This window comes from Pteropus alecto, unplaced genomic scaffold (assembly GCF_000325575.1).
Source record: "Pteropus alecto unplaced genomic scaffold, ASM32557v1 scaffold146, whole genome shotgun sequence".
Lineage (NCBI taxonomy): Eukaryota > Metazoa > Chordata > Mammalia > Chiroptera > Pteropodidae > Pteropus > Pteropus alecto.
Genome location: NW_006442107.1, coordinates 24,864,912 through 24,882,299, shown reverse-complemented (window position 1 = coordinate 24,882,299; position 17,388 = coordinate 24,864,912). Strand labels below are relative to the sequence as shown.

General features: G+C 35.4%; 1 protein-coding gene across 1 annotated transcript; it reads left to right on the top strand.

Annotated features, from left to right (window-relative positions):
- Positions 1-186: 186 nt before the first annotated feature.
- Positions 187-12,936, top strand: SNRPD1 (small nuclear ribonucleoprotein D1 polypeptide). The gene is made up of 4 exons (XM_006920035.3): positions 187-343; positions 6,926-7,002; positions 9,092-9,283; positions 11,624-12,936. Exons 1-4 carry the CDS (start codon positions 330-332, stop codon positions 11,698-11,700), a joined length of 360 nt encoding a protein of 119 aa, XP_006920097.1. The 5' UTR covers positions 187-329; the 3' UTR covers positions 11,701-12,936.
- Positions 12,937-17,388: the final 4,452 nt, after the last annotated feature.

The window sequence follows — 17,388 nt, the reverse complement described above, 5'->3', positions numbered from 1 at the left end:
TGCCATTCTGAAGTGCCCACTAATTGAATATAATCTCCTCAAATCTCCCTCTAATAGGAAATTTCCCCTCTAGACCCGCCCCAAACGCCCTTAGCAGTCGCAAGGCACACCTCCAGTCGCCAGGGGCCGCAGTAGCGCTCCTCGGGGGCGGAAGGGAGTGCGACTCAGCGCGGCCTCGGCGCTTCCGCCGTGCGTTCGCAGCGCTCCGCGCGCTCTTTACGTTGCAGCCCCGGGAGTAGGCGTTTCCGGCCATTCATACTCCTGTCCGTAGGCCCTTGGTTGTCGGGTTTTGTGCATTCTCGGACCGAAGGAGTGACGGCGCCGCTAGGATGAAGCTCGTGAGGTAAGGAGGTGACCAAGCAGAATGAGGGCTGTGAAGGGACAGTTTGGGCCGTGAGCGGGTGGCTGGGCTGCCCTAGTTACTGGAGGCGCGAAAGCCGCGTGCGTGCGCGCGCGGCCTGCTAACGTTCTCCGGCGCCCGTCGCTCCCGCCCTATCTTGGCTGCGCCGGCACTCCGGCCTGGCTTTCAGACTGGGTCGCGCCGGGGTCCGGCGTGTCTTCCAAGAGTTGGACGTAAAGGCCTAGCCGTTTCTTCCCACCCAGTGATTCAGAGGCCTTAAAGGTGCAGCGCCAGGCTTACAAGATCTTGCTTTCGGTTACCTACCGATTTGCATTTCGCGTAGAACTCGTACTCTAGGTTACTTTTCGGGCTCATCTCAGCTCTCAGGAACCAGCAAATATAACTAGGGCCGTGCTCCGTGAGAACGTGGGAGACATAAGGAAAAATTGTATGTTCTGCATAAATAGTTTAAATTAAAGCGTTTTAAAAGAGTAGTTAAAGCTGCAGGGTTTTCTCGAGAATAATGAAACCCATTTCCGAAATGTTTTAAATCAAGGATGGACTCTATAAGTTATTTTTTTAGTTTATTTTTTGATACTCTCTAGACTTAAGGTTATTCAGCATTCACCATAGAGTGGGCCTTGGATTTAGGAAGAAACCTCCCAACTTGAGGCAGAATCGCTTTACATATTCATGGCTGATTACAAGAATAATCAGTATTTCTTCCATTTTATATCTCGTGTTTAAACTTGGTTAGTAAACCTACTGATATATTTGGTTTTAGTATTTTTTCTTGAGGCTGAGAACCTCAAGGTTAATAATAACTAAGCCAACGATTATAATTCAGCTAGTTTATTGCCTATTGAGTCAAGGATTCTCAGCGTCGCCTGTTACACTGTTCGCTGGTAATGTATTTCATTAAAAGTAAAATCCTTGCCTTGTTGGAACTTTCTGTTTTGTGGTGAAGACAGACAAGTAAATTTGAAATAACATAACATAAAATCGAAATAACATGAAACCATTCAGAGTGGAGTTTATAGAGAGGGCATTTAAGGTTAACTTTTAATCTTTTTATTTGTACTATAACTGGATGAAAACGTCTCAGAATTTAAAGTATATTTTTGAGCAGTTTCTCAGTACTTGGCATACTCTTTGGAATCAGTTTGTCTCTTTTAAAGATATTCCTTGTAACAAAATTTTTCTGTAAATTTAAAGGCTGTATTGAATCCTATTCTGTGTCTTAGAATATAGAAACAAAATTTTTTCTTACTGGAGAATGTATTTTGCACCAAGAAAATGGGTGTTTGTCTAACTGGTTCACATTTTCAGTTGACTTTTTTATTTCTGTACCTCAGTTGGTGGCACTGTCATCTTACTGTCACCGTAACCGAAAACCTGGGAATCATCTTGACTTCTTCCTATCTAGATAATTCTGATACCTGATAAATTGCCCTGTTTTGACATTTTTATCTACCTAATAGAAGTATTTCTCTATCCAGTTCTCTTTGTTTTTTCGATTTAAATAATGTGCATTTGGATACTGAAGGATACCATGTTATCTGAATATTTGATTATTATCTGAATATCTAAATCTCAGTAAATAGAAATTCAGGTAATGAAGGATTCATCAGAAAAGAATTCCAATCTCTTTGGTTTCTAGGCTGAAATTATAGTGTCTATTTCTGCTGCCCACGATACCCTCCCTACCATTCCAATTGCCACCACTGAGCTGTTCAGGCTCCCTTTTTTCACCCAGGGTTTTTTATTACCTCTTGAGGTAAATATAGAATGAAATTTAGTGTACATTTCCCATTCTTGAAAAATTTATACCACCATCAAGATATGGAACATTACTAAAACCTCAGCTTCCTCAAACCCTTTCCAGTCTCTGGTTCCATCCCCTCTCCCCCACCCCCCCACCCCCACCTCAAAGCAGCCAATTTCTTCTTAGTTTTGCTTGTACTAGAATTTTATATATTTGGAATCATGAAGTATGAGTTCTTTCTGTGTAAAATTTTTTTTTTACTCATCATCCACATCGTGGCTTGCATCATTAACTTGTTTCTTTTTATTAGTGAATAGTAGTCCACTGTCTGTTTAAAAGTTATTTACATATTTTCTTTAAAACGGCTTTGAACATTCTCGTGCAAGTCTTTCTTTTCCATTTTCTTTCAGGTAATTGCTTAGAAGTGGAGCTGCTGAATCATAGTATAGGTATACATTTAGTTTCATAAGAAGCGGCCAGTTCATTATCCTTAGTGGTTGTATCATTTTACAGTCCCACCAACAGTATATTAGAATTCCAATTGCTCCACACCCTCACCAGCATTTGTTGTTGTCAGTTTAATTTTAGCCATTTTAGTGCTCGTTTAGTAGCAGTAGTCTAGTTGTGACTAATGATGTAGAGTACTTTGTCACCTGCTTATTCGCCATCTTTGTGAAGAGTTGGATTTTGATTGCGTTTTTTCTTTTAATTACAAGAGTTGTAGCGATTCTTTATGTATTATGCACATTAGTCTTTTGTCATAAAATTTCTCTCAATTTGTGGTTTGCTTGTTCGTTTCCTTAGTAATGTCTTTGGTGAGCAGAGTTTATTTTGAGGAAGTCTTAATTTACCAGCTTTTTCTTTTATGGTTATTGCTCTCTATCTACCGTTAAAGAAACTTGCCTACTCTCAAACCATGAAATTATTCTCCAATATTTTCCTCTAAAAGCTTTATAATTTTAACTTTTAAGGTTTGTGATCCATCTTCAATTAATTTTGGCAGGTGGTGTGTGTTGGGAGTCCAGGTTCATTTTTTCGATATGAATTTCCAGTTATTCCATATTATTATGGAATATAAATTCCTATTATAGAATATAAATTCCTATTATGGATATCAACATTGATTGAAAAGGGTTTTCTTTACCCATCGGACTGCTTTGGCAGTCCCATGACCACCTTGACTATATGATTGTGGGTCTATTTCTGGACCTTATTCTGTTTCATTGATCTGTTTGTTGTTCCTATGTCTTGATTACTGTAACTTTATCCTCTGTACTGCTCTAGCCACCTAATTTGTCTTCCAGTGTGAATGTGACCCTGGCACTGTATTTCATTGATGAAAACCCTCCCGTAGCTCTCCTAGAGGACTTCTTTAACAGAGCTTAGGCTCTCCACAAAAGGACCTTGCCTAACTTCCCTACTCATTCTCTTGACTTAGTATTTCTTCCATTGGTAGTACCTATAATTTCTCTGTACATTGTGCTGTTCCTTACTACTATATCTTTGCTCTTGTCTTTTTTTGCTGCGTATTTCCACCTTTTCAGGCTTCTTACTAGAAGTCTACTAAGATCTGACTCCCTCCTACCCATGCTACATTATGTGCCTAATAAAAACCTGTGTATATCTCCATGGGGTTTTACAATTTAGTTGCTTTTAAAATATCTTATATGTGTCCTTCCTACTAGAGTTTGAGCTCCTTGGGGGGACTACTCTTCTTATTCATTTTTAATCCTCGTTACCCAGCACAGGGACTGCCATTAATATATAATGATAAATACTATTTATCAAAGAAATGTTTTTGGACTTTCTCAAATGTGTTTTAATTGTTTCAGATGTCTTTTGCTTTCTGGTTTTCCTTTTTACTTCCATGTGGTAGATTGCTTGATTACTAAGGTATTATATTTTTACTTTAATCCTGCCTACTTCCAAAAATGATTTGAAAGAGCTTTTACAAAAGTAAAAGTTAATGAGTGGGTCAATAAAAATAGAACATTTTTAAAAATTTTTATAAGATTTTGTTTAAATCAAACTGATGACATTGCTAGGAAGCAAGATGTCAAATGCTCCTAAAAGATTTTTTAAAACCCCAAAACTTGATAATGGAAGTAAACTATTAGGTGAAAATTCTAAGCTAATATAGTTATAAGTGATTATTAAATTTAGAGCTAAGTTAAAGAATTCTTGTCTGGTGAAATAAAGCAGTACCAGTTCATTGAGAGACTTCTTGACAGCAAATAGGAAAAAGGATTCAACACACTGGTCTAATTTCCTCTCCTCCCCCTTTTTTTTTTTTTCTGAAAAGGTTTTATTACACACAGAAGGGATGGGGCTTAGTCCTTCTTAGCTGCTGCCTTCCTCACGGTTGCAAGGACATTGCTCCGCTCTTCTCTCTTCTCTTGGCTCGGATGTGTGTCCTCACCTTTTTCTTGATGAACTTCAGGGCCCCCATATCCTTAGAGACCTTGAGCAGCTCCATGGTGCTGCTCATAGAGGGCAAAGCCGCACACCTCTCAGATCTTGTCGCGCATGAACTTGGCATGCTTGATAAGGTTCCCGTAGTGGTAGTTGTGCCTGGGTTGCTCACATTTTCGGTCACTTTTTGGCTCTTGTTGAGGCCCACGGCTGCGGGGTAGCACAGAGCCATGGCTGCTACTTCTCATTGGCTGCCATAGCAGAATGCTGGTTTCCCTTTTTTTTGTGGCTTTCTATACCACTACAGAAGTATTTTAAGGCTGGTTTCTATTATTGAAATATTTCAGCCAAAAGTTTCAGTGCCTATTACAATCCAGGATTAGATTACAAGTCATAAACCTTACCCTCAACAACACTATAATAGAGGGAAAAATAGGTAATCCTATATGTACCATTTAGTGTGATAGATGCTATGATAGGCTGTACAAAGTACGTATTAAAGATTAGAAACCGTGAATATAAATTGCATATTAGATCATACTGTGGGACTATTCATTTTTCTAGATGTGATATTAATGGTTACGTGAGAGAATGCTCTCATTAGAAAATACGTGCTGAAGTGCCTGCAAATTTACTTTAGATGATATGAAACTAAGGTGTGTATAGGGGAACACACAGATAGCAACATTTCAGTAATTGGTGAATTCTTCAACTTTTCTTCCTCTGCAGTGTTTCATAATAAAAAGTTGGGGAGAACAAAAGATTAGATGAAGTGGGGAATAGATGGATTATTCAGTAAACATTGAGGCACCTGGCTATCCAGTTGGGGAAAATAATAAAGGCAAATTTCTACCTCACACTGCATAGAAAAGAGATGAATTCCAGATGGATTAAAATTCTAAATATAAACCTAGAGGAAAATAAGAGACTTTTTACAATCTGGGGATGGGAACCATCTTACCAAACAAATATATACCCAAATTTAACAATGGAAAATTTTTAAAAATAATAAATTTAACAATGGAAAATTTTAAAATATATATATATATGACTAAAGAAAACCACAAACTTGAATGGCTGTGGCAAACTGGTAAAAAATGAAAGAAAAATTCAATGTAGTTGAAAATGTGTGAATAATGTGAATAGGTATTCACAAAAGAAATCCAGATGTCCCATTAAAAGCTATTCAACTTCGCAAGTAATAGGTAAAAGCAAATTGCTCCTTTTTCCCTTTCAAATTGATAGAAATTTAGAAGATTGGTAACAATTAGTGTTGATGAGGGTTTGCATAAAAGGATTTGGGGCAGCTATATATCTGTGTGTGTGTGTGTGTGTGTGTGTGTGTGTAGGCATGAAAATGTCATAATATAAACTGCTAAATGAGAACTACAAGTTATCGAAGTCATTAAAGTCTGGCCCAGATTACGTGAAAACATTTTATGTATATGCTTATGAATGGATAGAAAATGGTGTAGAAGAATATCCCCACACACATGGAGGGGGTTAAAAAGAGACTTTTACTTTATCGTGCATATACAATAAGCATGTAATCTTTTACTACCAATTATAATTTTTTCTTTCATTTTTAGTGAGGTATAATTGACATACTGCACTGTATATGGTTAAGATGTATATCTTAATTACTTGACTTACATATATTTTGAAATGATTACCACAGTAAGTTTAGTAAACAACCATCATTCATATAGATACCCCCGAAAAAAGTTTTTTTCCTAGTGATGAGAACTTTTAAGATTACTCTCTTAACAGCTTTCCAGTATACCACACAGCATGTTGTACATTACACCCCCAATACATATTTATTCGTAACTGGAAGTTTGTACCTTTCGACCACCTTCATCCATATAATTTCTTGATTTCAATTTGGTGGCTTATAACAACTTTAGAATCTCTGCATGGATGCTGCATAATGGTTAGAGCGGGGGTCCCCAACCCTCAGGCTGTGGACCGGTACCAGTCCATGGCTGTCCATGGCCTGTTAGGAACTGGGCAGCACAGCCTGAGGTGTGCAGCTGGTAAGAGAGCGGAACTTCGTCTGTATTTGCAGCTGCTCCCTAGTGCTAGCATCATCACTTCAGCTCCACGTCAGATCATCAGACATTAGATTCTCATAGGCGCACTGGTCCCTGGTGCCAAAAAGGTTGGGGACCACTGTTTTGGAGAATCAGAAATGTCCAAATGACAGTTTCTGTTATTATTATGTTCCTTTTAAATGTTAAGGTTTTAATTCAGGGAAAGCTGAAATTTTATGTAGATTATTAATAGAAATTGATACAGATAGTATCTAAACAGATTTTCAACGTCTAGAAATTTTACCCTTTGACTTAAACATGATTTTAAAGTGTTAAATGTGAAAATTTATTATTTTATTCTTACTGTCTTTATAGATTTTTGATGAAATTGAGTCATGAAACTGTAACCATCGAATTAAAGAATGGGACACAGGTCCATGGAACAATCACAGGTATGGAGGTTGGACTGCTTTATAACACTTTATTTTTTCCATCTCTTCCACCTGCAGCCCAGAATTATTTGTTTGATTACTAAATGAACATTATTGTAATACAGATCTCTCTCTCTCTTTTTTTTTTTTTTTTTGGTTTGGATCATTTCATGGACCTTCTTACTTAAGCCTTACCTTAAGTATTTGTGTTAAGACCAAACTGGATAACTTGTTATCCTATACGTGACCTCTGTTTTCCTGATTTTTGTGCCTTTCATGCTTTTGCCTGTGTATGTCCTTCTGCCTGGAATGTTACATCTTCCAAACTACATTTTATTTTTATTAGAATTTCGTGTCCCCTGTTAGATTGTAAAGTTCTTGAAGATAGAGGTTGAGGTTTCCATGTCTGATTATCTTGAGTAAAAAAAAAAATATGTAGGAAATGGAGAGGGTGTGGCGAGGAACCATAACTTTACATTACTAAGGCAATTACTTGGCACAACATTTTGGAGTATTTCAGACTTTTTACGTGTCTATTTGCTTTAATGATATTATTTATGTAGTTTTATATTTTAAGGCCACTGAGATTCACTCATAGTAGGTGTTCCCCCTCCAGAACTACAAAGTTTCAAATGAATTAATGAGCCTAATGAAATATTTAAATTATAAATTTATAAATAATTTTTAACGATATATCAAGCATTGAGTAAACCAAGAGAAACATACAGTATTATTTTTGAGTATACTAGAACTTTGCAGTGCCAGTTACTGTGGAAAGAAATCAGTGTAAGGTTTTGATATAGTCTTTGACCATATCTGAAGAAGTGTAATTGCTGTCCTGTTAAAATTCTGTATACAGTGATTTAATCTGCTTTTTCCTGAGCTCTGCTTTTTAGGAACTCAGTCTAGTGACGGAAGACACAAACACAAAAATAACATAATGCAAGGTTTGCCTAACATATAGTAGGTACTTAATAGATGATGTTTGAGGGGGAGTTCAGTAAGTTGGGGAAGCAAAATCTAGTAAAAATCTACTTTTCTCCTCTACTGACAACCATTATTTCAAATATCTTGTATATATCCTTTTTGAATAAATATTTTAGTCCTCACAGTAGAAGTAATCATGCTACTTACTTACCATAGGGATATTAAGGATTAAATTAAAATGTCTAAGCATGCAGTTCCCAGAACATAGAAGCAGCTCATGAATCCTATTTTTTTTCTTCTCCCTTGATGGATCAAGATCCCCATGGAGATAGAATGTATCAAGACTATATTAATTTTGGGAAAGAAGAGGACCTCTTCTCTGACTGGAAGAAGGGAGGAAAACATAATAATAAGACAATAGATTTGAGATGGATGTTGTGAAAGTTAAGAGAATTCATGTTTTTCTGACCTTAACTTTCTAGTGATAGAAATTAACTAGATCTTTAGTTATACTGTTTGTTCAGAAATATTGGTAAGGATTCCCCAAGAATCAGGTATTTCTACTGTAATACCATATATTCATCCTAGAAAATCTTGCTTTTATTTTGCAAAATCTTATACTAAAAATTGTGACTTAATGGAAAAAATAGTTTGAGAAAGAGCACTCAAAAACTTTTCAACTTAGTAATCCAAATATTAGCAAAAAAAGTAACACTCTTTTTTAAAAAAAAGGTACGTTAAATTCCTGGTAATAAGGAAAACTATTACTGTACATAAGACGACTATTTTTAAAGCAAAGGTGAAAGCTTGGTGGAATGTGGTATAAGGAAGTTATGGAGACAATGGGAGAACTACGCGATAGACATTGTCTACCCTGAAATAGGAGAATGCATGGGGACAGTGGGAGTAGGCATGTATAGTAGGGTTCCTCCATGGCTTGCTGTATTCATTGCTGTACACATATGCAAAACTATAACATGCTAGGAAAAGTCTCTACAAAGGGAAGGTTTTTTATTTATGCCGAGAGTATCCCTCCATTTACCAGCTTCACGTAATTATGTCATGGACACCTGCAATGTAGCAGAACAGTACTCTTGTAATATATTTATGGTAACTTGGTAACTTGATAGCATAATTGGTTGCCTTATCGTGCTAACAATTGCCCTCTTTTTTTTCTCTCTAGGTGTAGATGTCAGCATGAATACGCATCTTAAGGCTGTGAAAATGACCCTGAAGAACCGAGAACCTGTACAACTGGAAACACTGAGTATTCGAGGAAATAACATTCGATATTTTATTCTGCCAGACAGCTTACCTCTGGATACGCTACTTGTGGATGTTGAACCAAAGGTGAAATCTAAGAAAAGGGAAGCTGGTAAGTTTGAAGGATTATAAATGTTTTTGTGAATGGTGTTTTTATACCATAATCCACTATTCAAAATATAAACATTTGCAAACAACACAGGTCTTTTTTTTTTTTTTTTTTTAATTGCCTTTAGTTGCCACGAGTTCGTATAGTATTTATTATTGTTACTGGCGTTATTATTAAAAACACTAATGCCACTCTTCCTATACCTTTGTGTGTGGCCTGGTCCACCACCACCTACACACTTCAGAAGACTGAATCTTTTTCCTGGTATTATGAAATTTTTTAATGACTTGGCTTGGGATCTTTTCTTGTCCTCTCTTTTTTCCTCCATTCTTTTCCTGGGTACCTGGTACACCCTTTCAGTATGGATATTCTTGACTTTTAGAGCTAAGAAATTTACTTCTGTAATGTTGATAAATTTCTCCTTTTGATCTGTTCTTCCTGGAATTCTTAATAATTGAGTCTTCTGGCTGGTTCTCTAAGTATTTATCTTTTCTTATTTTTCTCTGTTTTTGTTCTGTTTTCTGAGAAGTTTCCTTGACCTTAATCTTCTAAACTAGCATGCACTTAATCTCTAATCCAGCATATACTTAATCTTCAATCCTCCTCCTCCTCTGACTTTTCGAGAATCTTTTATTTTAGGGATATATTTTTTCTTATCTGAAAACTATTGTATATGATATTAACTGATAGGATTTTAATTACAGTTTTGGGATTTTTTTTTTTTTAAGTTTTATTCTGAACTTAACATTGTTTTCTCTGGTTTCTTTTTATTTAATCTCTTTATTTGGTCTTTAAGTCGAAGTCTTAAGTATCTTGCACTTTGGCCATGTATTATTTAACAAGGACCCAAAAAGAGAAATTCTGGGAAGGAAGGCTAGACTCCTCGGCTAGTGGGTATCACTATAGGGTGGTTCAGAAATGAGTTGGTTTCTTCAATGAAGAGACCCAGATTTCAGTATCTGAAAATCTTTTTGAAGCTGGTTTTCTCACAATAAGATTCCAGTCACCTATTGTGGGAGATGTATACCTCACAGCCAGCATTATAGGAGCAGGGCAGGAGAAAGAGGCTCAGTATTTTATAGACAGTCACTTAATATAATGATTTTGAGACTTTCCTTCCACCCACACTAAGAACTGTACTTTGCATCATGACCCACTCATACATATAGCTGAAAGAAAAGTTGCTGGAACAATGACTTAGTTTTAATACATGCAAATGCCGTTAAGTTTTCTATTCTGTTCTCTTTGAGTTAAAAATTTCAAGTTTCAACCTATAGCTTGAGGAACAGCTTTTCTCTCTTATCTATTAAGGAAATAATCATTAGCTTTGCAAGTCGGGAAAGTGGACTGGCCAGTCTACTGCTCCACATAAGGGTTGTCAGCCATTTTTTTGTTTTCAGCCCAGTGGCCTCATCATCTCACCCCTGGTTTTCAAGGTCCTAGGTCTTTTAGGAATTATTCTTCTTTTACTAAACATTTACTGTTGTAAATCTACTTTCTGACTTAAGAATTCAGTGAAATCTTTCAACCACTGTTTCCTTTGCTTTTTTATGCAGCGGGGTGGAGGTGGTCCTTATGGGTATTTACCATTTTTATTTCTTTTCTATATGAACAATATTTCAGAAGGAATTAGAGAGTGTGGTCAATCTGCCTTGTTTTAACAGAAGTCCTAGACTTACCCTATTGCTTTAATTAATAAGACTGGAAATAATAGGTAGAAATTCAGAATGTGACTGACTTGAACTCCATGTCATGATTTTTCTAACATTCATATCTGTACAAGATGAAATAAGTTCATTTGGGTATGAGTTTTCAGTCACTGATATTCAAGTAGAGTTAGGATGACCAAGTGACAGGGATATTGCTATATGGATTAAAATACTAGGTTATGCTTAGATCAAATGACAAGATTTTTAAGAGTCTTGGTTGTTACTTGATACAGTACTTTTAAATTTCATTGACTTTCAATTAACTTGTGTGTATTCTATTCAGTAACAGAATCTGGCACATGGTGTTCATGTTCTGTTCCATTGGTATGATAATCGCATTTTGTGAAGTTCAAATGATTTGCGTTTCATTTTATGATTTTGAGACATACAAAGAAAAAATATTTTAAAACTTGATTAATTTCTCAGTAAATATATTCAAACAAATAAATGTTACAGTAAAGAATCTCTATAGGCCAGCAGTTCTTAGTTGTGCATGATAATGTGTTGGCAGGAGTAACTAAGGTCACATTTAAGAGAAGCTGAGTTAAAGTTTTCTTGGCTGTAGATGCTTTTTGTGGTTCTGGGTAAGAGCACAGAAGAGAATTTACCCTGCCTTGTTTTTTTCTTCCCTCAGTTGCAGGAAGAGGCCGGGGCAGAGGAAGAGGACGAGGACGTGGCCGGGGCAGAGGAAGAGGGGGTCCTAGGCGATAATGTCTCTCAAGATTACTGTTTCAAAGTGATATGTGATTTGGGATATTTTTTTGTACAGATTTTGTTTGTTTATGTCAATTTTTAATAAACATAAATGTAGGACAGTTGTCTATTGACTATATCAAATTAAGTTTTAATAATTCACACATATTAACACAGTAAGAAATGAGCATTACTGCTAGGCAGTCTCAGAAGAATTCCATTCTTAGATCAGGCATTTAATTTTTTTAACTAAAATATTTCTTCTATGAATACGTATAGAATATATACCTTTTTACTTCACATGCACTGAGTATGAATTTTGTTTTACTTAGACTCATTTTCTGTAAAACCTTCCTTACAAGTGAAGTAATATACTTTCAGGGTACTTCAGGAGCTAACGTTCTATGGAATGGGGTCTAAAGTCTGCCCTGAGTTTTACTCCATGGAGACTAAGGTCTTTAGTAAAAGGTATTAGTCATCTAATTCAAGAGTAATTGATTTTGTCCTGATTGTTAATATTTTTTTAGTTTTGTTTTATGTTTTCAGTAGGCTCTCATAAAATATAGTTTTACATTCTCCTGGATTGAAATGTGTTAATGTGGAATGTACCTGTTAGTGTATCCTTTATCAAGTACTTTTACAAGGAGTCCTTTGAGAACCAAAGGAAAAAGACCTACTTTATTTGATGACAAAACTGGATTCTTTCCAGTGTTAATAGGGATTTTTAAAAATTGTTTTAATTGGTTAAGTTTAGAGAAAAATTCTCAGCATATACAATTGCTTGTAAAACTTACCATTTGTTTACATGCTTAAAGAAAAAAACGTTACTGAGGATTGGGGGCAACTAAATTTGTATTTTCACTTAATTATGCTTGTAGAGTTTTGTTTTTTAAATGAAGAAATTTTCTGCAAAGATCGTTGTCTAAAAAGAAGGTTTTAGGCCCTGTTGAGAGGGTTACATAAATTGAGAAATAGCAAGAACATTTGTATGTGGTATGTGTGCGTGTCTCATTCTTTTCCATCCTCTTATCTGTTGGTGCTATTGAACCCACGTGGAAGGCAAGGGAGCCCAGGGATGCAGCAAGGTGGAGAGATGTGAAGAGAGCAAAAAAAAAGACCTAGCAGAAGCCAATAAACATAAGTTGAATCCTGCCCTCATAGTGCTCATAGACCAAAAGGGAAGAAGAATTAAATAAACATTGATAAGTAATTGCAAATTGTGAGGACTCTGATGATAAAGAGTACTCCAAATTATCTATTGTGTATTGGTTTCTTTTTTTTGATTTTCAGTCATATGCCAATGTAACAAAAAGTATTTATGTTTTGTGAGTTTTAATGTCTAGATGTTTGTGATGTGAAACCAGTCTAGTAACAGTTTAAATGTAATACTAAACCACAGTGGTTACTATATTGAATTTATTCCACTATTGGTCATTATTTTTATATGAAAAGAAATCATGTGAAGAAAAAGCTGTTTGAACTGATTGCCATTATTAGCTATAAAGGAAGCACCGCAGTATGAATGGAAAACAGACCAGACTGTAATATGCTTCTCTTGCTCCACTTCCCCCCCAAAAAAGTACACAGGATCTTAGTGCTGCTGTATTTTATAACTTTTAAAGCTTAAGATTTTGTGAAATTTAGTGATTTTTTAAATTTATTTTGCATTTAGGTAGAGCACCATAAATGAAATAATAGAAATTCAAATTTCACAGCATATTTTAATCTCTTATAATTAAGTTGATTATGTGAGAATGCTTAGTATTTTGAAATGTATTTAGCAGTCAGACAAAATTCATATGATCTTCTATAATGTCAGAATGACATTTAATAACAGCACTTATTCCTAACTAAACTGAAAGATACTTTAACATGATGAAGAAAGTCCATCTTAAACCAATAGCAAACATTTTCTAGTTACATTACAGTTAAAACAGCAATAAAAAAAAAAGTATGTCTGATATTGGTCTTTATCATTTAATGTGAAAGTTCTTATGGATCCAAAAAAATTAAGGGGCATACTTTTGAAAAGGAAAAGAAATTAGCAAAATTTACCATTTTCTTTGTAGGAACATGTTAGAGTTCCATTTATTCGAACCAGGTTTTCCTCTCAGTAAAGCTTTAAAAGTATTTGTGTATTTTATATTTTGGGTAAGGTTAGTACATAATATGAGATTCAATCTACAAAAGAATAGTGGCAAAGACTAGGTGTCAAATGCAGTAGATTTATTTGTGGTAGTTTTATAAAGTTGCTGCAAACCCGAGTTAGTGAATACTAAACCAATGCTCCCAGGGAAAATACAGGGTTAGATTCCTATGGGCCTCTGGTCACATTTCAACTAATCAATACATAACTGTTTTAGTGTGTTTCTGTTTAAGGACAACGTATTTATAGTTTCGTTTACCTTGAATTCATGACCAACAGAATTATAATTCATGGCTTGGATGAAGGTTTTCTAACACATGTATTTTCTCTAAAAGGCAGGTGACAGTCTTGTGCTGTAAGTACTATTTTCATGGGCCATTTTAAACAAAATCACGAACAAAAAACACAAAGTATACAAAATGGCGCTAAGTAGACCATTGAAAAGAACATTTGTTAATAGTATGAAAGCTGAAACAAGTCAACCTCAGTTGAGAACACATGCATCAGGTGACAGATTTTTGCTGCTTCTATGCATGTTCATATATGACTGAAAGCACCGACTTGATTTTAGAGTTAAAAATTTTAGCAAATGACTAGGTGACTTTCCGAATACAGAATCCATGATTAAGGAGGAATGACAGTATTTAACATATTTTAGTAAGATTATACTACAGTATGTGTATGTTGTTGCCATAGTGAAAATACATACTAAGATGGATTTTTATTGTTTTTGTTTTTCACTTCTGTATAATTCCCTGCCTCACTTCCACTCCTGACCCATGGATGTTGCCATTTCCCCTTAAGAACTGGATCTCTGAAGGCAGGGTGTCCCCTTCCACACACTCGCAGGGTGCACCCGGGCCTGGCGCACCTGGGGCCTGAAGATGGATTTTTAAAGTATACTTTTTTAATATCTGAAATTAAGAAAGGTCCTAAATGGTGTAAATTTAGATTTGGTTTCAAACTTACCAAGCCTTTTTTAGTAATACGTAAAACACATGCATCTGAAAATTGGTGTCTTCTATTTGATGAACTACAGAAATTAGTGTTGTTAAGTAGAGAGCCACATGAGTTAGTACAACTACTTTGTAAAGAATAATATGCATTGTGAATCTGCAAGGAGAATAAGAGTTTTCCATGTTTTCTAGAACTTTGTAATTTTTCCCTCTTTAGCACTTGTGGAACTGTGGCAAGATAAGTTCTAGCTTTTTTTAAATTCATGAGTCAAAACCAATAATATTCCAGGGTGGGAAGACTGAACAGTGTAGAGATATTAATTCTTCCAATTTGTAGATGTAACACAATTATTCTGGTGAATTTTTAAGTTATTTATTGATAGTATGCTAACTAATATGAATTTAATGCTTATTCTGTGCCAAGGTTTTCTCATTAATTTATAGATTTTATACAGTTTCCAAAAAAGGATTGTGGTGGATACTATTAACTACCCTTGTCATCTGACAAATATTAGTGTGCTTACTCTACCAGGTTCTGTGCTACACTCTTTATGTGTTATTTCTTTTAACCCTCAACAATTCTATGTAGCAGATGGTGTTTTCTGTTTTCAGAAAGAGAAGTAACTGCCTAAAGTACTACAAGTTTTAATCAGCAGAGCTGGAATTTAGATGGAAATCTGTGTCCAAGAATCCTGTATTCTTAACTGGTAAATTCGCTCCAGTGTTCATGCTGAAGAGTGTAGAGTAGAGGCTGTAGGAGATGAATCATGTTTGAAGAATAGGAAAAAGTGGAACTTTATGAATAAAACATTAAAAACAGGAAAATTTCAGATTTCATTTTTGGTTAATTTTTTAGTAGTGCTTTTTGCTATGAAGGTAGACCATTTAGAGTAGGCTGATGGGAGGGTGAATTGAAAAACTTTAAGCATTTTGTCAAGATATCTCAAAAGCCTTAAAAATATTTTTCTATAATTTGATCCAGGATTTCATTTGAGAGTCCAAGAGGGAAAAAAAAGCTGATAGAAGTTTAATCATAAAGATATACTCATCACACTTAATTCAAAAGGAAAACAACACAATATGTACAAAATGTTCAACAGGAAAAGTGTATCAACATGGATGAGTCTCAATATTGAGCAAATGTGTATAGCAGAATATGTATAGCTTGACATAACTAAAGGAATGTAAAACTTGATTAAGAATGCTTACGTGGTTAATGTTTAGAGATGTGCATGAGAATGATAAATTCAGGAGAGCAGTCACCTCTGAGGGATGAAAATAGGGGAATGTGAAGAGAGGACACATGAATTTTAACTGGGTGATGTTTAAGCTGGGTGATGGATGTACTTAGATTGAACTATATGAAATTGCTGATATTTGAGTGTCTTGACCTGTAAAACATCAGTTTCATGTGGTTTAGCTAACTATTCCTGTGGATGTTCTGTATAAAATTACATATTTTTCAAAACTGTATTTGAAAATTGAACTAAAGGAAAATTAAGTATTACGTCAGCTACATTATATCCGAAGGTGATATTGGTGAGTATGGGCACAAGAGGTGGACGTTTGCTATATTTATATTTGTTTAATAAATATAAGGGCTTGATAAACAAAGGAATAAACAAAGTGAATAAACAAAATGAATAAAGAAAAGGCTCAAACGCCCTATCTAGAGTAAGGGAAAGCCAAGGACACTCAATCAGAACAGCAAGAGTAAAGATGCCAAGACTATAAAAACAATTTAAGGAGCATATGGGACACTATTAAGGTTCAAAATATCCGTCTGATCGGCGTACCTGAAGGAAAACAAGATGTTGAACAGCTGTTTGAAGAAATAAAGATGAAAAACTTCTCTAACCTGGTGAAGGAAATGGACATAAAACCCCAAGAAGCTCAGAGAATTTAAAAAAACAGGGATTCAAGGGGGCCCACACCAAGACACATCATAATTAAAATGTCAAAGGTTAAATACAAAGAAAGACTATTAAAAGCAGAAAGAGGAAAACAGTTACTTATAAGGGAAAACCCATAAGACTGGCAGGTGATTTCTCAAAAGAATCTACGCAGGACAGAAGGGCTTGGCAAAAAATATTCGACAGGATGAAGACCCAGGATCTACAACCAAGAATAATTTATCCAGCAAAGCTATCATTTAGAGTTGAAGGACAGGTAAAGAGCTTCCCAGACAAAAATAAATTGAAGGAATTTATCACCACCAAACCGGTATTATAGGAAATGTTGGAGGGACTTCTTTAAGAAGAAAAACATGTATCAAAAACAGGAATAAAGAACGCTAACAACTACATTCCTATCAATAAGTACCTCAAATGGAAAAGAATTAAGTGCTCTAACTGAAAGACAGAGTGGATGAATGGAAAGGAAAACAAGACCCCTACATGTTGCCTACAAGAGACTCACTTCAGATTAAAAGACACACACAGACTAAAAGGAAGGGGATGGAAAAAGATATTGCTTTGATGGATCTAGAAGGTATTTAAGATAGAAAAAGATAAACACTATATGATTTCACTTATATGTGGAATCTAAGGAATAAAAAGAACAAACTAATTAAAAACAGACTCACAAATATAGTGGACAATTTGG

Bases quoted from the DNA above. Each gene is read 5' to 3' on its own strand.
- SNRPD1 (XM_006920035.3), top strand. The intron at 7,003-9,091 runs GTATGGAGGTTG...TTTTCTCTCTAG, and splicing joins GGTCCATGGAACAATCACAG to GTGTAGATGTCAGCATGAAT. The intron at 9,284-11,623 runs GTAAGTTTGAAG...TTCTTCCCTCAG, and splicing joins ATCTAAGAAAAGGGAAGCTG to TTGCAGGAAGAGGCCGGGGC.